The following is a 23,881-nucleotide window of genomic DNA, read 5'->3' as shown; positions in this document are numbered from 1 at the left end:
ACATTTTTGAATCCTAATATTCATCTCCTCAATTGGACTTAACCATCCCCTTCTTTATTAAATTACTAAATGCACCATATTAAGAAAAAATAGTACCTCAAATTCTTTAAACCCATGCTTGGTTCTAAGAAGAAATATTGGATTTTTAGTTTATTTTCTCATTTTTAACTTTAATATAAAAAATATGAAAAAATAAATAAATAAAATTAAAGTAAATTAAAATTTTACATATTTTTATATTATTTAAATTTTTATATAGAAGAGTTAAAATAAGTTAAATGAGTTCTAAGTAACGTCTAAAAATGATTTATTGACTTTCTCATTTTTATTATACATAATTCTTGATACAATCCTCTATTGTTTGATCTTCTTATACATCATTGGAATAATTAATGATGACCTTCGAGTGTACCAAGGAAGTGATTTTTTTTTTTTTTTTGGTCTCTATTTGATTTACTTTGAAGCCCAAATATATGTACTTTGCACCTAATGACATCTAATTACAAAATTTGTCAACCACGATTCTAATTATCAATCCTAATTCCCAAGTTTAAGGAATTAGGGCAAGATACAAAATTTAAAGGTTGATTTAGGAATGTTTTCAAAAAACGTTCTAAAAAAATGATTTTGGGAATAGTTCTTAACAACAGTTTTTAATTGTCTATAGGAACAAAATTTTGTTTAGAAATTCATGTATAAAAAGTAGTATTTTTAGCTTATGGTTTGCGAAAGTACAATTCACTTATTTACAATGCAAAAATTGAAATTACTATTTATATTTTCAATTGTTGCTCAAAATATTATACAAAAAATAAATGAAAGTACCTAAAATTTATTCTAAAAAATTATTTGTTTTAAGTAATGGTTTGAAAACCGGACCGGCCACGGTTTCGATTCGGTTCGGCCAATTGGACCGGAATGACTTCAAACTGGGGTCGAACCGCTTAAACTGACAGTCCAACCGGTGAACCGGACAAACCATCCGATTCAATTAAATTTTTTTATATATATATACAGCATCAAAACGATGTCGTTTTGAAGGGTATACAAGTTGCCTAAGTCTAGAAATTGGAAAACCTTGCCGCCTTAGTCCTCCCCCCGCAGCAGCTGCCGGTGTGCCGCTCCACCTATCCCTGACGTGCACCCGCTCGTGACACCCAAATGGCGTCCATCGGAAACTGTTATAGGCTGGCAACCTGCGGCGTTGGAAGTCGGCAAAGCTCCTTACTGTTATTAACTGGCAAAGCCGACGTTGGAAAGCGGCTTCGGCTGGTACTCCTCTCTACCGCTGGTAGATGTTGTCAAAATTTACGAATTTTTTAATTTTTTCTAATATATAAAATAATAAAATATATATTTATGACATCACTAGTTCGACCGCCGGTCCAACCAGTGAATCGTGAATCGGTAACTTTTCTGATTCAATGACCAGTCCGATTATGAAAACATTGGTTTTTAGAACAAACTTTTAAAAAAAAAAAAAACCAATGAAACTTTTGGATTTGTAATGGGCAAAAGTTATATCTTAGTCTGATGTTCTATATAGATGTAAAACAAGTACAAATGATGAAATTAATGGAGGAAAAAGTGGAAAAAATGTTATAAGGAAAATAAACCACAATTAAAGCATCAATCAAGGATTTCTAACATTCTCCCTCGAGTTAAAGTGTGGAGGTTACATACACCCAACTTGTGAATTAGGGAATGAAAAGAATAGCTCCTAAAGCTTTAGTAAAGACATCATCTAATTGTTTCTTGGTATGAACATATGCAATACAAACTAAACCAACTTGAATTCTTTCACAAACCACATGACAATCAACTTCAATGTTCTTGGTGTGTTCATGGAATACTAGATTTGTAGTAATGTGGAGAGTAGCTTTGTTATCACAAAACATGTTGGTAGGTTGTGGATGGGTGATCTGTAGATCATGGAACAAGGAAAGAAGCCATTGAAATTCACAAGAAGTGATAACCACCACATGATATTCTACTTCAACGAAAGAGCAAGAAATCATGTGTTGTTTTTTGGATTTCTAGAGGTTAGGTTCCATAGTTGTCTTTTCGTAGGCCAAAACCAAAGAAGCCAAAATCCTCCAAAATATCAAAAGCATATTTCCTATGGAAAAGATAAATACCATACTTGGAGCTTTGCAACTTCAAGTTCAAGAAAATATTTAAGTGGACCAAGATCTTTCAAGGTAAAGCAATCACTTCAGAGATGAAATGATAGAAAGATGATTCCTACAAACCAAGATATCATCCACATAAATAACAAGAATAATGAAGGAATTACTAGAAGTCTTTCTAAAGAGAGAGTAATTAAATTTAAATTGAAGATATACTATATCAAGTAAAACATGAAATAATTTGGAAAACCATTTTCAAGATGCTTGCTTAAGACCATAGAGAAACTTATAAAGTTTGCATACTTGAGTGTTCCCATTTCTAAGTCACCATGAAGAAAAACATTATTGATATCTAAGTGATGAAGATGCTAATTTCTAATGGAAGCAATAGCCAAGAGAGCTTTGACAGTGACTAACTTAGCAAATGGAGCAAAGACCTCAAGGAAATCAAGTCATTCTTGCTAGTTGTAACCTTTCGTAACATATTGAGCTTTATAGCACTAAATCAAACCATCAAACCTATACTTCTATCTTATAAACCCACTTGCAACTTATTACATTCTTTTCGATAGGAAGTTCAATCAAACTCCATGTCTTATTAACCTCAATAGCATAAATTTCAATAGTCATGGCATCACACCATTTTGGATCTTGGATGGCATGTTTAAAGGATTTAGGTTCTAATAATGATGACATACTAAGGCACAACGGGGATAGGAGAAAGAGGAATATGATAAATAATGAGATAAAGAATGAGAAGATCATACCATTTTGAATCTTCGATAACATGTTTATAGGATTTGGCTCTAATAATAATAAAATGGACATACTAAAAGCATAATGAGCGGGAGTGATAAGAGGAATATGAGAAATAATAAGATAAAGGATAAGAAGTGCTTACTAGAAGAGTGCTAGTCGAGTAAGATAATTGGATAGGAAGGGTAGCCAAACCATAATGGAAATTTTGTAGGTAAATGGGTTTTTGACATGGATGCTAAGAATGACGAAGCACAAGTGGCAATGGAGAAGTAGATAGTGATGACACATCTCATGAAGGGAAATCAATAACATCTATTGTAAAAGAAGAACCAAACGTAAAGGAGTTGAAGGCATATGAGAGAATAAAAATATATTTTCATTAAAAATGACATCATGTGAAACAAAGATTGTGTTGTTTTTTATATCATAAAGTTCATAACCCTTTTTACCATATGAATACCTAATAAATACACAACATTTAGCATGTGGACCAAATTTAGTTTTCTTCAAAGCATGGGTAGAAGCATGACAAAGGCAACCAAAAATTCTGAAGTTTGAATACAAAGGTTTTGTAGAAAAAAAAAATCATAAGGAGTTTGGCTAGAGAAAACCAATGACAAGGTTCTATTAATCAGGTATGTAATAGCAAGAGTACAATTATCTTAATTGAATAAGGAGGTGTGCTTGAAATCACAAAGCATAGGCAATATTGAGAAAATATTGATGTTTACATTCAACCCCATTTTGTAAGGGAATGTGTTGGGAACTTGGATTTCTCCAATATTCCCTAACCCTAGATCATATAGGAACATGCTTTCACACTCTAAGCTTCTCTAGAAATCTATCTAAGCGGAAAACATGGCATTAAAACCCATTTAAAGATATCTCAAGAGAATAAAAATATATCTTTGATTTGGATGTTCCCAAATCAATTTTTGACCAACGACGATCTTGAAAAAACCATCGTAAAAGTCATCTACCCAATGTGGGTTTTTCTTTCTATAAGAATGCCTAAGGTTTCTAACTCTCTCAAGGAAGACTTTCTCTCTGAAAGATGACTAACAAGAATTAGAGTCCTAAACCCTAAGGAGGCATTTATAAGGTTTCTTATAGGCTTAAGTGACTTAAGCACAAAAATGGCTTAAATCACCTAATTCAGCTCACCTGAGTCATAATTAATTAATTAGTCTATATGAGTTCCAATTAATTAATTAGCTTGGTTTAGAAAAAAAAATGTCACAATATCTAATGCAACCTTGTGTATTTATCAAAACACCCTTATACACATGTATGATCCAGAAACCCAAAATCCTCACGATAAACATATCTCTTTATAATAGGAGCTCGAGCAGAGACTATTGGAACCCATAGGAAAATACCGGATCCCTAAGAATCCAATTTTAAAGTTGATTCAACACTCCACTAAAGTAAATCAACTGCATTTTAATATCCTATGTTATTATAATGAAGTGAATTCTCGGATCCTTGACTTACTATTCACTGCATGCAAACTCCTTATGAAGTAGTGTCCATAATATAATAAGGTAATACTATCACCTATCAAGATTACCTCTCAAATCCTTGAGTTCTAGATCCTACTTATTATATGATCAATCAACATATTCTACCTCCAAAGAGCATATGTCAAATTTCCTCTAAGAAAATGTTACGACCATAATCTTCTAAATCACATGGCATTTGAATCACCCAAGCAGACACACTGTTTCAAATCCTATGAGATATCATGGTGCTTTATTGAGAATATTTATGTTGAGATTGACATAAACTCAATACTCTCTCAAGATTGAGAATTCATGTAGTTTAGTAGTTTGGTGAATTATGATAATTGTTAATTTTGCATCATGATTCACCATAAGTCCTATCCAATATATATATCCATAAACATTGGTGCACTAACCCTAGGAAACTCATCCTAATGGCTAAGACAAGTTATTTTTCCAATAAGAAGGCAATGCACTATAGTCTCTATTGGATTGTCCAAATCCATAAATCGACAATAAACATATTATCATCTTACAAAGAATCCATGATTCGTATCTTTTATGCAACTTCCAAGACACCCAAGTCATGTACAATATAAAAGATAAGGACGTGAACGCTCAGACAAGTAATTAATGCATATGATATGATAAAAAAGAAAACAAGAATCACAAATAAATGGATTTTTAAATGAATCTTAAATATATTATATCACGTCATGCTTTCCAGTGCTCTATCCCAACAAAGTGTAAACACAATTGGTTTGATGAAAAAATGTCATTCTATTGAAAAAAAAATATTCATGACAAATTCTTCCCTATTACTAGATTGAATTTTCTTTACTTTTTGCTCAAATTGATTGGCGATAAGGTTGATAAAAGATTATAAAAAGGAATAATGTCAAATTTATGGGACATAAGATAAACCTAAGTCCTACAACTATAATCATCAATAATGGCTAGAAAATATTGTGCACAAAAAATAGACTCCATATGATGGTGACCCCAAATATTACAATGAATAATCTCAAAGATTGCATGAGTATAGATAGAACTATGAGAAAAAGGCAAGCGCGATTGCTTAGCAAGTGGGAAAATATTGCAATAATCAATAGCTGAAACATTTATTCTAAAAACTAAATATGACAACAAATTCAGATTTTTTGAAGATAAATGTCCTAATTGTCTATGATAAACATCAACTCAAGAAATAGATAATGTAGAATTACATATTGTAGCATCACTGAGCACAAAATATAATCCATTACATTCTTCACCCTTGCCAATCATCTTCCTCAAGGTAAGGTCTTGGATTAAAAAAAATGAAAAACAAGAAAACAATTTGAAGAACAAGTGAGTTTGCTAATTGAGATAAGATTAAAATGAAATGAAAGCACACAAAAGACATTATCAAAGGGTGAGATAATGAGACGATGAAATAATACCAATAATGGTTATAGGTGCGAAACTACCATTAAAAAGCTTAATAGTAGTAGAAGAAGTAGATGTTATTGCAAAGAAAAAAGTAACAAAACTCATAATGTGATTTGTTGCACTACTATCTAATATTTAAGAGGTATTATGAAAAGAATAGTTCAAAAAAATACTTAAGAGGTGAGTAATGGAAACACCGCTACATACTTAATTTACCATGACTTGAGGCTTGAGATGAGCAAAGAGTTGTTAGGCTTGTTTTATAGCGAAATGAGAAACAATAGAATTGTTGTTTGTAGATTGATCATAGGCAAGTAGTTGTTGTCTTACCTGGTTTGCAACAAGTTGAGAAGTCTTGTTGTGAAGGTGATGCTCAGGAAGATATCTGTGAAGTTTGTAATACTTGTTAATTATGTGGTTAACCCAATCGTAGTAAGAATAAGTAGGTCGCTCTTTTGTGACTTGTTTCGTTCAAGTGAGTAGATTGCTCCTTTGAAATTAGGGTCCTTATTTTTTTGTTTCTTTGCCATATGATTTTGCTGTCATGCTGCTAATATAATGGTTTCAATGTTTAGTTGTCGTGTTGCTTTTAGAAACCCCATATTACTTTATCTCCTAACCTTGGATCTCGTAAGGTGCATGTATACTATTCTTAAGGCTCTTTAAATCAAAAGCACAGTAGAAACATAACATTCAAAAATCATAATAGAAGTAAATCTAGAGATTTTAAGTCACACCTTTGATCTAGATGTTCCCAGATCAAATCCATTCCAATAAAGGTAGTTTGTAAACCTAACAATCTTCTACCTAATCTCTCTTTTAACAGGCCTTGGTAGGAGAAAATGGTGGTCTTCTCTCTTTTTAGAAATGTGGATAGGGTTTTCTCTTTAGAGTTTGGATGACAATGGCAAAAGTTGAAGCCCTAAACCCCTAAGGGGGTATATATAGGCTTCTTTGTGAGCTTAAGTTACTTGATCCCAATTTAAGCTTGGGTCACCTAATCCAACCCATTTGGGTCCTAATTAATTAATTGACTCTATTGGGCTTCAATTAATTAATTAGTCAAATCTAAAAAGAGCATTCATAAAATCTAGTACAATCTTGTATTTTTATCAAAATATCCTTATGCACACTTATGAATTACAAACTCAAAAATCCCTCAAACAAATATGTCACCATGAATTGGAAACTCAAATGATGACCAATGGGACCCATAGAAATATATTAGCTATCTCAAAATCTAATTTTAAAGATGACTCAACACTCCATTATTATGTGAGTATGTGTTATCAACCTCTTAAGATTACATCTCAAATCCTTAAGTTACAAACTCTCTATTATGTAATCAACTAACATACTCTAGTTCATAAAGAGCATATGTCAAATTCCACTTAAGAATTACTATAACCATAATTTCTTGTTCACACTATCTTAAGGTCATCCAAGATGACACACTGTCTCAATCCCATGTGTCATCATGGTGCCGCTGTCAAGAATACCTTTTCCCACCAGCCTACATCAATAGTGACTCAATTCATAGGAAATATATGACCAACCATCTTAGAGTCTTACCCATAAGTCAAAGCCTCCTATTGAATTTAGCACATGCTCAATATCATTTCAAGATTAAGAGTTAATGCACTATAGTAATTTGGTGAATCATGACTATTCAATAGCTAATATCATAATTCATCATAAGTCATGTTTTAATGTGTAACTATACACACTAGTGCGCTCAACATGGGAAAACCATCTTGATGATTAAGACAAGTCATCCCTTCAATCATGAGGTAATGCACTATAACCTATATTAGATTACTCATATTTGTGAACCGGCTGTAAACTACTTATCATCATACAAGGAATCCATAACTTGAATTTTTTGTACAACTCCTAATGCACTTAAGGCATGTACAATGTAAGTAATAGAGATGTGAATGCTTAGAATACCTAATTAATGCAAGTAAGATAGTAAAGGGAATCGAAATCATAAATAAACAAATTTATTAATAAAATCAAAACCTGTTAGATCATGTTATGCTTTTTAGGACCCTATCCTAACAATTGTAACAACATTCTTTGTTTTTCTTCTCGTAAAATAAAAGAATATGCTTGATTCACATTAGGAAGAGGCTGATAAGCACATATAATAGAATATGACCCATTCAAACCTATCAAGAATTGAATGAGATAGTGTTGGCATTAGTGATCTGCTAGTGTTTTTTTTTTCTTTTCCTTTTTATTGCTGAGTTTTTTCATGTGAGAAAAAATTGCAAATTTGTAAGTTTATCTCATAAAGCTTTTATATAGGTTTGATAGGTAACAACAGATATTTGTTCTTATCCTAGATAGATAATATCTTTTTCAATTTGGAATAGGCGAGGAGCATTGAGTTGAGAAAAACGTTCCTTGATATCAGGCCAAATTTCACTTCTTGTATATACATAAATAACATTGTTGGCTAAATCTTGATATAAAGAATTGAGACTCCAAGATTTCAGTATATTGCGATGATTCCAAAGGTCATAGGTTAGATTTGCTAAAAAATGTTTTCTAATAAATCCATAAATGAAACCAATTTTATTCTTTGCACTCAATGCCATAATCATATCCTTGCTCCAAGTTAAGTAGTTTTCACTAATCAAAAGTTGGGACACAAGTATAGATTCTGAGTTGTGATGAAAATGAAATGGATTGTTTGCATCTATAGCCTCATTTGCTTTCTAATTACTAGAAGAACCCACTATTATAGTGAAAACAAACAAAGGGGAAAAAAAAAGTGGAAAAAAAAACCTTGGAAGAACAATAGAAATAAATGATTGATGAGTTTGCATGACCTACATGAAACTTTTAGATTTGTAATGGGTAAAAATTGTATTTTATTCTATTGTAATGTCTATGTACATATGTATATATAAACCAAGTATAAATGGAGAAAAGGATAGGGAGAAAAGAGGGGAAAAAAATGTTTAGAGGAAAATGAGCCACAATTGAAGCACCAATCAAGGATTCCTAATAAATTATTTTCTATCAAAAGTTTATCAACCTATTTATTTTAGATTAATATGATATTAAGGAATTTATCATGAATTTGAAGAATAAATTAAGGCTATATTTGGTTTCTAAAAATTATCAAATAAAAACAATATTAAGAAAAATTATTTTTTTATTTGGTTTATCATAAAAACATGGAAACAAAGTTAAATTTAATTAAAATTAGTTAAATTTTTATGAAATTTATATTATTTATTATATATATAAAAGAGAAAAAAAAATGTGAAATGAATTTGAAGAAACATATAAAAATAATTTATTAATAATAAATTTCTTTTTTATTTTCTTTTACTTTTTATTTTTTTTAAAAATCCAAGATAAAATAATTGTTTTTAAAAATTATTAATGGTTGATTTGGTACCCTCAGAATTAGAGAGTTTAACGTTTTAATATTAATTAACATTATTAAAAAATTAATCATTTTTTATGTAAATAACCTGTGAAAATCAACTAATAAATTTCTAGTATTCAGAATTTTAGATCGTGGAAGAAAATAATTAAACTAAAAAAATGAGAATTAATTTGATCTCTACAATCAAATTTACCCAAAAGTTGAAAGTAAAAAATGGAAAAGGAATCCAAATAGGGGAATACTTCAGCACCACGAAACCCAACCAAAGCATCCAAGTTCCTCCTCCTACCTTGTTTTCCAAGGCAATCCATTTCTCAAAGTGTAAAGGGAATCAAAGCCAAACACTTGCAACTTTAAGCCCTATTTCCTTGCCCATTACCCAAGCAAACCATCAAAACTCAATACATAAATACCCTTCTTCATTTACAAATCTAACCCTTTTGCTCCTCAACAAAATGTCCGCAAAACCTTGAACACCAAATTGCCATAATCACAGTAGGACTATTTGATTTGAATCTGGATATAATGGCTTGTAAATGAGAGCATTGTAAAAGTCGTAAATGTAGTATTATACTGGAACTGAATTTAAGTGTCTTGAGTCTTCCAAACACATGATACATCAGGAAAAATTGGCAATGGCACTGTCAGATGCTAAAATGAGCAGTTCAGATGAAAATATAACATGGGTGTATTGTCATTGGATGCTACTTTATATTATTAGCCGCATAAAATTCCAAAATCTGTTGCAATGGCATTCTGAGCAGTTGCATAAGTTAGCCCATGGTTTAGCTAAAAATGCTTTTGGATCCTCCATGGAAACAACACTATTTCTTTCCTCAGCTGGAAAGGGTTTCAACTTACTCCACCTTTTTGCTTGATTTTTCATCACCATCATCTTTTGATGAGCTAGCAGTCTTAGATTCATCAAACTCCAACAACTGCATATAACATCAATAAATTATTAGCATAAAAAGACTACCAATATCAAATACAGAAGTAGCAAGCAACAACCTTTATCGAGTTCTAATATCTACTACCAATATTCCAATCAATCAATTTCTAAACATAGTTGAAAAAAATTCCCACATGTGTTCTCTACAGGCCTATATTTCAAGTCAATGATTATACCAAAACCATCCAGCATTTGCATTGTTCCATTTCTACATCTTTTTACATTTTTCTTCTACAAATCTGCAACTAAAACATCTCAAGCTCAATAATCTACTACACATCTACACTAACATAGTTTCACATGTCATTGACTGGAGAAAAATGGCCCACCCTGTAGGACCATAGGTTCTTTTGGACAACTAGGGGGGGCATACAACTGCCTCATTCCTTGACCTCATGTCAAAAGCTCACAATGCAATTGATAATCATTCATCAAGGAAGCTGGCTAACAAATTGTGATAGCAACAGAAATAGAAATGACAATAATCCTACTCTCAAGCCAAAGAAAATACCCAAGTCTTCCCAACCCAAAAAATCCAACAAAATCCAAAGGGTGTTTGTTAGTTGTGCTGCAGCAACTCTTCAAACGAGTTACCATTTTGATTCAAGTATAGACCTTTTTAATAATTGAAGTTTCATCTTCAGATGCTTTTGATGAAGCATTGCTAATAACCCTAGTAAACTTGTATTTACAGACTATGAATGCTATTCTTACAACCCTAGTCTACAAGAAATCAACCAACCAAAGAAAGACAGAAATGTAGTTATATATAAAATGGAATGCGAATAACATTATAAATAGGAGAAACAAAATAAGGTAAAGTTATCAAACAAACCGGTTTAACTTCGCCATTCCATATGCAATGAGCAGCCATAAATCCAATAACTGCTGGTACAATATAAAGAAGTGCAGGCTGAAAGTGAAGTTAGAATAACAGTTAGGACCAAGTAGTGAATAACACGAGAAAACTCACACATGGAAATACTCTAACTTCCACTGGTCTTAAACAGTTAAAGCCAGCTAGATACTGAATGAAATTCAACAAAGGGAACTATATCTCCACACGTATCAGTCATATAGGATAGAGAAATGGATTTTGTAGTAGTCACCTGTGCAGCTTGAAACCAGTTCATGACAACAATTGTTACAACCAAACCGGTTGTATATCCCAAAAATGCACTCTTAAAGTACTGGTTCCCTTTCCCTCTGGACACATCAAATCGCAATGCCAATGCTACAAAAATGCCTAAAGAAAGAAAACAATTCAAGGTAAGCATCAAAGAAAAAACAAATTAATACGATCAATTGAAGTGCCTTTATTAACTACAAACACAACCCCAACACCCCCCACCCTGGCTCTTTTTGTTGTTGCGGGCTTACAAATTTGAATGGTTAAATTGGCTACCTGAGAATGGCATTTGTTAAACCTATTACCAAAATGATTCTTAACAACTAAAAAAAATTTAATAAATACACTGGCTACAATTTATAGCTATTCAAACATTTGCAGTCTGAATGATCACTTTTGAGATGTTTATCTAGAAACATTTCTTAGAAAATCAGGCAGAACTTGTTTTGGACATTTTTTCACCATTAACAAAAGCACATCAGCTGCCTTGATTGGTTCCATTTCTAACCACCTCAACAGCATCTCCCTAACATAATATATATTAAAAAACAAGAGGATATTTGCCTACAAACTGAGCCTGTGGATCAAAGGAATAATGGGCACACACACCAAATGCATTGCCAAATTCTAATCAACTAATGTATCCTCGTATGTTGTGAGCCTCAAAAACTTGACCTCCAAAGTGATGTATTGTGAGCAACTGAGGTTGCGTGTCAAAGCACAAACCAAGCACTCTGAGGAGTACTGATTTCCCTTGGAAAAATGACAAATCATTGGTGGGATGGAGGGGTTGGAATATATAAATACACATCACTACTCCAGATTGTTTGAAATTTGTAGACTGCAGTAAGAAATGAGATTTATTTGGTTCAGAAGAACAAAATTTTTCTCCTGGAATCTCACAATATGCAACTCCCAACTTCAAAAATGTCTTCTCTAATATATCTGCAAACAGAAAACAATGGACAACCCAATGAAGATATTTTTAAAATTGAATTTCAAACACCTTACCAGGGATTACAATGTCACCAAGTCCAAGCATGGAAAATGGCCGGGCAGAATCAGCTGTTGGGAACAAAAGCTGCAAAAAGAATTGAACTGTTATTACATTTAGAATAATAAAGTAAATTAAACTTAATGATTAATTACAACAGAGCGAAATAAATTGAACCAAAAACCAGAATATCCAGGATTAATATCTCAGTTGACCTGGATAACTGACCTTAATAGGAGCATCGAAGGACTTTGCAACACTGACCATCACTGGAGTGAAGAAGACCCAGAAAATATCATAAACAAAAAGTCCTGCCTGCAATTCGCAAGTACCCATGTCAAAAATCACTTAGAAGTACAAACAAACTGAATGCAGGAACAGGCATAGATATGAGGGACAAAAATACTGGCATCAAACCTCATTAGAGTATTCAACTCATCTGCCACAAGTAAATTTTCTCTGAAATGCATAATCATATGAAGAGCATACAAATATTTCTTAAAACAGAAGGTGAATAAAAAAGAAGAATCAACATTATGTTACCTTGAATACAATACTAAACACATGATACAAGCAGCCAAAAAGGAAAGATACCAATAATAATATCAGAATGAGTGAAGAACTTATCACAAGGGCATCAGGAGAACTCTTTTACTGGAAAATAGTAAGTAACAAGCGTTCAAAAAGACAAATGATTAATGAAATCACTGTTTAATTCAGCTGTTTAAGTTCTTGGGTGAGACAAGAAAAGCAGAAGTCAGAAGCGTGCTTAAAAGGCAGCCCCTGTCAAATGATATTTTACTGAAATTGGAGAGAAAATCCTATTAAACATTAATTTGGAAAGGGATCACTTCACTGAGTATATGATGCTTTTTATGATAGTTAACATGACTGCAGTTCTAAATGTTGGCTGCTGTAGTGCACATCGGTAGGTTTGATACAATATCAAGCAAATATACCAGGAATATAAATATATTAGAAGAGGCTCCACAATTTAGTCTTCAGGCGCTTTTTATCGAGGAACATTCTCCCTCCTTGATGTCTTTTGCACCTGAAACTAAAGAAGCTAAACTATAACCTAGATATACTAGTTTTGACATTTAAAAAAAAGTCTGTGTCAAGTTTCAAATCATTTTTTTTAGTAGGTAACATTTTTATTTTGTCATAGGCATTAGTGCTTGAAAATCAAAAGGTTACAAGGTGTCTTCCTTTTTTCTTTTCTTTTTTTCCTTTTTCACTTCATTGTGGGTACAAACTTGATTTCTTACTCCATATCTACATTTTTTTATTTTTCTTTTCTTCTTTGGGTGACCATGAGGAATCTAGCTTTACTCCCTCAAGGATTTTATCACAGGACTATTTCCTGCAGAGATTACATAACTACCTACATGAAGCCCGATTGGGTGCTATGAAGTAAAGTCAGCCCTTGGTACATGGACAGTATGTAATAAATAAACCAAGGTCGGTCATCCCAATCTGTCAACAAAATCTAAAAAAGGGCAGCCTCACTTTCCCTCCAGACTCCTTCAGCCAAACAAATGAACACTCGTAGAAAGTATTTTTCAGCTTCAACTCTAATGTTCCCATTTTTCAAAGATCTTCCAGCTCTGATCCTTCCACAGGCACTCCAAATAAACTTTGGCAGAGACATTCTCCACAGATTTTCTTCTCTTATAAACAAAACCACCTTGAGAACTGGATAAACCAGATCTTCATGGACTCAAGCAGAGTCCATACAGAACCCAGGATACCCAAAAGTTAGAAAATAACATAGGGTAATTTTGAGCCATCACACCATGAATGAAGTAGGTGATTGATTGACTCTTATTTGCACAAGCACCATTAATTCACTAGAAACCTACTCCTTTGCACAAGTTAGTCAATTGTCATAAACATCCCCTAAACAACCTCCCCAACAAAAAACCAGCCTTGGATGGACATCCTTGTTTGATAGGTAAGGAGGTAATGTGTCAATTGTTTCAATATTTCATTAGGTCATTAGAAAGCTTTCTATGTGGAATACCTAATATACACATATGTGTGTATGTGTGCACAGAAAGAGAGAGGAGAGAGAGAAAAAGAGAGAGAGAGAGAGAGCAGGGGGAGAATTGTAGTAAGGTCCACAGTGTGCACATCCCATAGCATTTAAATTGGTCTATAAGCTACACAGTGCAGGTAATAAGCTATTCAGTCCAGCTGCTATCATTATATTCCTATTGAGAGCAGCTAATTACCAGCAAAATTGTGATGTATCAGTATATATAACAAACCATGTCAACATAAAAGAAAATAATAATAATAATAATCCAGTAACCAGTAGTAAAGCATTAAAGAAGGCTTAGGTCATGAACCACTATCTGATGGTATCCACTGTCACTAAACATTGTTTTCTCACAACTGTTTTAAATGTTTCCCCTTGCATTGATCAGGACAAAATTTGGTAAATAGTTGATGAGGTTCTCACACACAACCATCTAAACAATTTGAATAACTTAGTCTTGTTATAAAAATATCATACATCACTATTTCAGCAAGAAATATCATCAAAATATACCACAGCATAAATTTATCCAAAATCAGAAAATGGAAGGTGCTTTGCCCATAAAACCCTTAATTAAAGACAATGATAAGCAGGATCTTTCAGAAATTGCAGGTTTCAATAGTTAAAGACTGATGGTTTCTATTTTGACTTTTTCTTTTTCTTTTTTTCCTTTTTTTATCATAAATAACCAATTCACAGACATAAAATAACTTCTTACAATGTTTCCTATAAAGTAAGCCCCCTTACCAAAAATGTAAAAAAGAATTATCAGTATACACCAAGAACAAACATTGTGGAATAAATGGCATGATTAATCAAGAACAGATTCTGCAACTACTGATAAAGCCATCTCTAGTTTAAGGTTCTTACCAAAAGGATGGCACCAGTTTTAAAAGACCCAAGTGAGAGCATTTCAATACCCTGCAAATGGAAAAGAAAATAAAATACAGATTAACAGTGCATTGCAGATGACTATAGCTCAAACAAACAAATGAGGATAACAGAAATTGTTATAACATAAAAGGCATAAGAATGTCTTAGGAAAGGCCCCCTTTCTTATTTCTCCTTACCAGAAACACACAAGAAGTCGGAAGTTTGGGAAAATCAAGACCTCTCTATGGGGTTTTGATGTGAAAAAGACATAATTATCCAGTAGGTTATGAAAATGAAAAGACAAGAAGGGTAACGGAATAGTAAAAGCATAAGACAAAGGGAAAACTATTCCTAGTTGTTAGTCCTATACCCCAAAACCCTGTTGGATAGTGCTGGGGATTACCATATGGTAAAAATAAGTAACCCAAAACTAATATGAATAGGTTCATGCTAGCAAATGGAGACATCCAATGTAACAATGGTTCTGATGAAATACAGCTGCCAAACCTGAATGCAGAAAGCGAGGCCCAATATATTGTTGGCTAGCCAATGCTTCTGGGAAGCATACCATGCACAGAAAAAGGTCCCTGGTATTGCTGCAACGATCTGAGATCTTGTGAACTCAATCTCCAAAGCTGTGTAAGACAGATGTAAAGAAAAATATCATTCTGCGTAATTGAGGAAAAATAAAACCACTAAAATGAAAATTGAGAGATGTGGAAAGAATAAAGGAATACATACGAGAAGCAGAACAACAATAAAATCATCAAACGAACAAATCTTTAAAATTAAGTCTCGACTACATAAGACTTAAAGACTGACTATAAAAATCCTTTTTTACCACTCAGAATGATCCAAGGCCATATCCTCTGCTAATTTGAGCACAAGAAGGGTCAAGTTATGATGACAGAAACAAATTTCACACCAAGGACACCCAAACAAAAGGCTAACTGTTCTACCAGTCTGCCATATGTGACGAAATAATGGAAACAAAGCTTGAGAAAAACTGGCATATCCGCAGAAGTATTGAATTATGCCATATGAGTTGTGATTAGAAAAAATAAAGATGCACCAATTTTTCTTTTATTTTTCCCTCTTTTCTGAAACTTTGACAAGATTACACTAAGATTTTCTCCCCCTCTTTTTAAAGCAATAAACCCCAGCAATATGGATAGAAAAACAGATGGAATTGCATAAATTCAAAATCCAACTAATAACCCAAGTTACCCAACAGTTCAGAAATTTTGTAGAAAGAATGTTTTAATAGGTAGGAAATGCAGATCATTGATTTATTAAACAAATTTCCATACTGATGTAATCTAAGTACCTTTTTCTTTCCTTATGTCCAAGATATTCCTTTTGCTAACCTTATAAAAAAAAATAAAAAAATAAAACAGCCGGCAAATATTCCAAAGAAGAACAACCTTTTTCTCTTCCTCAATAGGCAAATATCACCACACACCCCCACCCCAAACAAACAATAAATAAAAAAATAAAAATAAAAAGTGACGCTGAAAGTGAACCAAATCTTTGACACAAAGGGAAGTATATGGGAACACCCAACAAAATAAGGCTACAATAGGGGCAAAAAAGGCCAGAAATGGATCCCAACCATCAAAACATCCAGAAAAGATCCATCAAATACATCAAAGGTGAAAGGATGGGCAACCAAACTCCCAAAGCCAAAAATCCCCAACAAGTTAACAAGAGAGATTGATCCCCCAATAACCAACCTATTGACTTGTTGATTTACTGACCAAACCTTCCAAGAGAATAACAACCTACAAAATTAAATATGCAACCTAGGGTGCATATTTAATTTTGTCATATGTTGCAAATTCAAACATGCAAACATTTTTTTAATAGGTAGATAATGAGTATTAATAAAAGAGAGGTATACACAATGTATACAAAGTAAACCAAAGGCCAAAAAAGAGGCGCGAAGACACAAAAACCAACAACCACACCTTACGAAGAGCCTAACCAATCCACAAAGTCTAACAACATCAAAGAACCATCCCCAATATACAATTTAACCCAATCCCAAAATGATACAAGAAATAATTTTTAATTGTTAGGTTCGAACTTTCACAACTATCAAAAGTTCTCCTATTCCTCTCCCTCCATAAGGTCTGAAATAAATACAACAGAACAACCTTCCAAGCCTTTTTTCTCTTTTTACCCAAAGAGGACCTGTGATAGCTCAAAAGGACCTCTCTAACTAAAGAGTGCATCACCCGTTAGACACCAAAAAGCACAAAAAACAATTGTCACAATAAGCGAGCTTTCGAACAATGAAAGAGAATACGATCACTTGTTTCTTCTTTTCCGTTACACAAGTAACATCTATTAGGAATCCTCCAATCTCTCCTTTCAAGCTAATCTAGAGTCAAAATCTTAGCCCAAATTGTTTCCCAAGTAAAAAAAACTAATTCTCGATGAAACCCAAAAATTCCAAACTATGCCAAGAGGGAATGACTCCGCTCTCCTATTTGCCAAGAGGAGTAGAGGGACTGAAATGAAAAAGTAGCATTCTTTAAAGGCAACCATACCATACCATCGTCAATCTTCACAAAAATGGTGTGTGCAAACAACCTCCCAAAAAAGGCTTCTACTTCCTCTAGTTCCCAATCATGCAACTACCTTGTAAACCTAGGATTCCTAAACCCAAAGGTCACTCAACCAAGCATCTTTTGAGGTAGCTATAGAATAGAAATCCAAAAATGAATCCCTCAAGGGCGCATCCCCACACCACTTGTCCTTCTAAAACTTCACTTTATCCCCAAACCCCACCTAAAAACCTGTTTTATTCTTACTCAATGTTCTCCTTACTAGCATCACAAAAAATGAGAGTATTGTCCGCAAATAACAAATGGGAAATCTCCATCCCCTCTCCATCTCTTCCCCTTACTAGAAAGCCATCAATAAACCCTCCCTCCTTTGCCCTCAAAAGAATGCAAGAGAGAGTCTCCATCGCCAAGATGAACAAATAAGGGGACAAAGGATCTTCTTGTCTCAAACTCCTAGAGCTTTGGAAGAAACCTGAAGGAACTATTGACCAAGATAGAGAAACGCATTGTAAAGATGCACTGTCTAATCCACTTGGAGCCAAAACTCATTTTTTCCAACATGCAAACATTTATTATACTCATATATCATCACATATGATATAAAATTCTACTCAAAAGTAAATAAATATATATAAATATAAATAAATAAAGATTCCAAGTATTTGAAAAAAAAAAAGCATCCATCAAAATAACAATATATTCAATAATTTTAAGAATAAAATTTAAAAGAAAAAAAGAAAAAAAAAACACAAAATGAGCACTAAAAAACTTAGAAATCAGAGGAAAATAAAAACACTTTTTGCATGCTGACATGATTTTGTCATTTTGCCCTGAGCTTAAATAAATATATATATAAAAACACATGCCTCACCATGCAAGACACCACATCAAGGTAGTTGTTGCGCCCTGGGCCTACCTACCTTTAGCAGCTAAGATTCTTGTTGAATCATCTCCACAACAAGGTGGGGGGTGCTTAATTCTCTTGTCCTTTACAAACCTCTCAAATGGATAAACAAAGTGACTACTTGAGAGAACTTGAATGATGTCACCTTATGATCTCAAATGAGCCACCAATCCCCATCCAACACAAGTTAACCAAGGATCAAAGTTTATTTTCAGGGTGCCAACCAGCAGGGGAACCCACTCAACCCACATGACTCTCCAATGTGTGAGGCAGAATGATCTCTAATCCAGCAATACAAAGTGTAACATCCAAAGAGATGTGAGAAAATAAATATTCTCCCACAGTTGGAGTTCCTCTCAACTAAATAACGCACAAAGTGGTTAGGATAGCTCCCCCATGCCCACCACAAAAGAGAAATAAAACAAAATAATGCATACAAAACCCTTCCACAGGGGCAGCTATGAAACCCCCAGTAAAATTTTAATAAAGCCACAAATAGGACCTGGTAGTGTTTGGTAAATCTTGTACGCTATTTCCAAAAACTTCTTTTCCCTTTTCTTTTATTTCTTTTACCTAGCTAGAAGACTAGAATCAAACATGCTTTCTATAATTCCTGCTCTTTTACTTTTAGAAACAGTAATTAAGGCTTAAGAAGTGCAGGCAAACAAGAGGTACACAGGAAAACAACAGAAACAGGACTGAAAATGCAAGCAGAAGCCATTGACATATTAGCCACCATGCATTGGTGGATGCAAGGGGAAATGCTCAAGATATTAGAACATTCTGTACTCTTTTGGTTCAGCCTGAATAAAGCTTTTCTTGCTCAAATATGTTAAAAACCATAATAGAGCAACACTGACAACTTTAATAAAAAAAGAAATGGGGTTTTGAATTAATAGGAAAAGAATTCACAATAAGCACTTGGAAACTAAAGGAGAATAAGCACATCATACAGCGAAAATATGGAAAATGCCAGATGATAGGGTCATCATTCCAATGCTTTGGCAAATAACGTCTAATTGCAGGTAGCAATGTTGCCCTACAGAAAATAGAAGAAAGATAATGTGAGATAATGAACCAAACCACATGAAACTATTTCTAAATAATTATATCAAATATTAAGCATAGTAGCATGATCCATACGGAAAGAACATACGAAAGAGCGATGATCCCAAGCACAAAGAAGTAGCATGTCAGTACAGCATTAACCAAGTCTTTTGATAGAAACTTGAAGAGAAGGAATAGTGATAACAGCATTGCACTCCCAACAAAAGGAAAGCGCATAGCATGTTCATTAGACATTGTCTCCTGCATGAATGAACATATCAAAATTCGGACAGGCTTTCCAGAATCATGAAAAATATGGCATAGAAATAAGAAAGGCAGGAACTTGGCTAATTGTTCTTACAGAAGGGGGAGTTGGCTTAACAGAGCGGTAGCAACCTACATACACTGTGAGACATGCTGTTAAAATGACATTTAAATTTGGATCTACCTTCATAACCAGTGGCGCCAATGTTAAACCTGCAGCCAGAAAAGTGTACACGCATCAAAAGTCATACTCAAAAATGGGAAACAAGAAATGCACTATCACATAAACAAATTCAAGATATGGATCATTGGAAACTATTACAACCATGTCAAATGTTGAAATAATAGCTACATTATCTCCCAGTGATAGCTCCACACTGAACTTTAAACATTATCTCCATCATTGCTAACCTGACATGTGGTCTCCTGGGTACCTTCTAATTGATGGTCAAATGGGTCCATGTTCTTTGTTAGATTTTATAGAATGGTTATGTTCCAAGTCCTAAAGTAGGGTTGTAGCTAACATAGCTTGATTCTTTTGTGTCTCACTTGCACAGTTCCAGTGTACTGTGTTCGCCACTTTAGTTTGGAACTTTCCTTACATAAGTATGTGTGTCTATATACATACATGCATGCATACATACATACATACATATATATTCTTATTTGCCAATCAAAAAAAAAAAAGAAAAGAAAAATTAACAGCACAAAATTGTGAACATACTCCCCATCTAACCATTGCACTTAGCAAGGAAAATTTGACGATATTACAAAGCTGTTAGATGTTTTATTTCCTTCAAGATTAATAAATGATACCAATTGAACATAGCAACTCCAACCTCCAAACAATGAGAAGCAGAAAAAGGTTTAGTGCAATGGGGGCTGGTATTGAAAATTCTAACCGATAGTACCATAAAAGGCCCAAAAGCATCGAGGTACTATATAGTTAAGGACATTCAAACATATGTAGCCAAGCAGTGGCAATCAAGTTAAACGCATTTGTTCATATGCAGGGCAGTACGTGGGTACATATTTGACCCAAGATGAGCTTTAAAATAATAGATAGTCAGGAAGGAAATAACTGGAATCAAAGGAAGAGACAGGATGATTTCTCCTGTTTGGGAATGATTTAAGAGCAGAGGGAACTGGTTATTGACACTATTACCCCTATGTTATTAAACAAACAGAAGTAAAATATTTAAGTGAGAAAAAAAAAAGGTTCTTTCACTTAAAAAGCTTTCTTTCCATCCAAATCCACAAACATTTGAGCATATTTGAAAATGGCAGGATCATCATCCAAATCCTTCTCAGTAATTTATTTTTAATGGTTCCACTAGCACCCAACAGAAGGAAGGAATTTCATTTTAAAGGCAAATAAAAAAGGGAAGGAAATTTTTAATGAGAAAGTAAGGAAATGATTTAGTGAAAATCCTTTCCTTTTCCTCCCAATTCTGGCCCTTCCAAAGAGATGCTTTTAAAAAGGTGAGACAATAGTGCTTTAGTATATATATGTATATAAATAAAAAAAATGTATAGCTATGGTCAGCTCTCCTTCTAAACTGTGATATGCAGCTCTACACATCAGTCTGATTAGAGCTACTAGATTTACAAAGGAGGCACCCAACTCAGACAAGGCACACATGTTATGAAACCCACAAACAATTTCACTCCAGAACATGAAGTCAATAGAGCACTAAAACCTATCAAAGTCTTGTTTTTTTCTCTCTTGCAATTGGCATGTGAGAACATATTAATCAAATTTGCATCTCAAGCTATTTTTCAAATGGTGTTCACACAAGGCCTACACACATGGGTTAGGCATGCCTAATAAAATTTGCTTCAACTGTCGAAGAGGAGGAAAGCCATCATAAACATATAAAGGAGCCATTAGTGTAGGCCTCTTTCTTATACAACAAAACAGATCAACATCACACGCATAGGGCAAATGGATGCATAAAAAGAAGTACAAAAGAAATTACTTAACCACATATAAGCAGAAGATGCCACAGAGGAAGAGAAGGAAGAAGAGATGCCAAAGAAAATTAGCCACCAATTTTAAGGGGAGAGGGGGGGGGGGGGGGGGGTTGAAGCAGTAAAACTCTCTAGTGCAATTTTTCACAAATTTATCTCAAAATAAGCATCAGACTGAACTCATTTTTTAAGAAATACCAGAAACACCAATGTTTTTTGCAATATAAGAAGCCACACAATTGAAAGATACACTCGATTACCATTAGAACACCTTTCTTTTATACACAACCATTAGAAATGAGGAAATTGGAAAGATCTGACTTCTCTTTAATGAGCATAAAGCATGGCAGCATTACCCTCTGGACTCCTAAGTGGTATCTAGGATGATCCCCTCTTCGAAAAAGTCCGCTTTCTCATAATGGAAGTGAAGTGGGCAAAGGCAAATTCACTCCAACTTGGAGTTTCAAGATATAGTTTCACTTTCTTTTCCGTTACAACCATGTTACAAAATTCTTCAACTCATTCTAGTTAACATAAAATTAGATAAATACAATCACGCTATTATCTGCCACAATCTCATACCGACATGGTCAGATGGGGCATAGGAACAAACCTGCTAGACCAAGATTGGCAAGACGTTCACAGTTCTTCATTGTACCTATTCCAATTGCCTCTTTCTTAGCAAAAACTCAACCAATCACCGCCTACCTGATGGCTGAAATCAAAATTACAAAATCAAAACCCGCTTCAATGATGAAACAGAAATCTTTTCCAAGATGCTATCTTTCTTCCTAAACTCCCAATACCTGACATCCAACAAATCAAACCATCAATCAAAATTTCAAAAAAAAAAAGAATAATAGTAACAATACTCACAACAAGAAAGCTTCAAGAAAAATAAAACACCGATTCCTTACAATGGGATCCACGCCTCCCTCTTTGGAGGCAAGACAGCTAAAAGAAAATAAAAATTCGGAATCCTAGAAATTCCCACTTGCTCAATTCGGGCCCACTTTCCGTTTCTTGGAGAAATCAAGACATCGAATTTTTTTTCATATCTTCACCAGGAAGAAAACCCAAACCCCCCAACCCCCAAGTCCGTAACCGATAAAAGGCGTGAAAATGGAATAGGCTAAACGCCAAATCCTATAAATTCATCGCTCCGGACACAAGAAATCATAAAATCCCCAGTCAAGCAACCCTAATACAAGTATTCCACTCAATTCCGGCCCAATCAAAAGCACATGACTCAAACGCTCCTCTCCGTTTCTCGGAAACCAAACGAGAGAGTGCCAGGGCATTTTCCGATCTCCGAATAAAAACGAAACACAAACTACTAAAAAGAGAAAGATTGGGAGAAGAACCTGAGGAGAGAGAGAGACAGACGATCGCACAGTTTCTCTCTCTACTGTATGTTGACCATACGGATCGGAGATGCCGTCGTGAAGAGAGAGAAATGAAAGAATTTTGTTCTCTTGCAGGGATAGGGTTTTACCGGGCAGTGTCCATGGGCCGGTGGCAGTTACTATTTAGAGCGGTGACAATCACTTGTGACGGTCCAATAGGAAATCGAGGGGCTGATCTTCAATTTTGTTTCTGCAACGTGGTGCGAATTGATTGGACAAGACTGTTGTGGTGTAGTGAAATTAAGGTGCACCACACCGGCCACGTAAGTGTGACCCGAATTGGCAAATATAAGGGAGCCACGTCTGATGCGTTTTAATAACCAATCAGTTCTCGCCACGTCGGCATTGAAAAATATCTCTCCTGCCATATCATCTGATTTATTTCCCATATTTGAGTTAATTTTCAGTTCTTCTCAACCTAAAAGCCCTTTTTTTTCCGCAATGGAAAATTTGTAATTTCCCATAATTGAAACTTTTTTACAAGGAATGTTAGACAAAGATAA

At 34.1% G+C, this 23,881-nt stretch overlaps 1 protein-coding gene across 2 annotated transcripts; it reads right to left on the bottom strand.

The window, feature by feature from the left end:
* Positions 1 to 9,764: 9,764 nt before the first annotated feature.
* Positions 9,765 to 23,575, bottom strand: LOC100243157 (signal peptide peptidase). 2 transcript variants are annotated; one of them, XM_002279969.4, is made up of 12 exons: positions 23,337 to 23,575; positions 22,586 to 22,687; positions 20,099 to 20,214; positions 19,847 to 19,998; positions 19,644 to 19,729; positions 15,724 to 15,851; positions 15,214 to 15,264; positions 12,531 to 12,617; positions 12,320 to 12,389; positions 11,289 to 11,425; positions 11,015 to 11,092; positions 9,765 to 10,165 (listed from the first exon to the last, which is right to left on the bottom strand). In XM_002279969.4, the coding sequence occupies exons 2-12, from the start codon at positions 22,623 to 22,625 to the stop codon at positions 10,085 to 10,087; spliced, it is 1,026 nt and encodes a 341-aa protein (XP_002280005.1). In that variant the 5' UTR covers positions 22,626 to 22,687; positions 23,337 to 23,575; the 3' UTR covers positions 9,765 to 10,084. The 2 variants fall into 2 exon arrangements, with proteins under 2 accessions (XP_002280005.1, XP_010651509.1); XM_010653207.3 differs by having other exon boundaries at positions 22,586 to 22,778; positions 23,337 to 23,522.
* Between the last annotated feature and the right edge of the window lie 306 nt (positions 23,576 to 23,881).

This window comes from Vitis vinifera, chromosome 6 (genome assembly GCF_030704535.1).
Source record: "Vitis vinifera cultivar Pinot Noir 40024 chromosome 6, ASM3070453v1".
NCBI classification, from domain to species: domain Eukaryota; kingdom Viridiplantae; phylum Streptophyta; class Magnoliopsida; order Vitales; family Vitaceae; genus Vitis; species Vitis vinifera.
The sequence above is the reverse complement of the archived record's forward strand: the minus strand, read 5'-3'. Positions and strand labels throughout refer to the sequence as shown.

Coding starts and splice junctions, on each gene's coding strand:
- LOC100243157 (XM_002279969.4), bottom strand. CDS start 22,625: ATGAAGAACTGTGAACGTCTTGCCAATCTTGGTCTAGCAG. Junction 20,215..22,585: donor TGCCAATCTTGGTCTAGCAG/GTTTGTTCCTAT, acceptor TTCTGGCTGCAG/GTTTAACATTGGCGCCACTG. Junction 19,999..20,098: donor TTAAGCCAACTCCCCCTTCT/GTAAGAACAATT, acceptor TCATTCATGCAG/GAGACAATGTCTAATGAACA.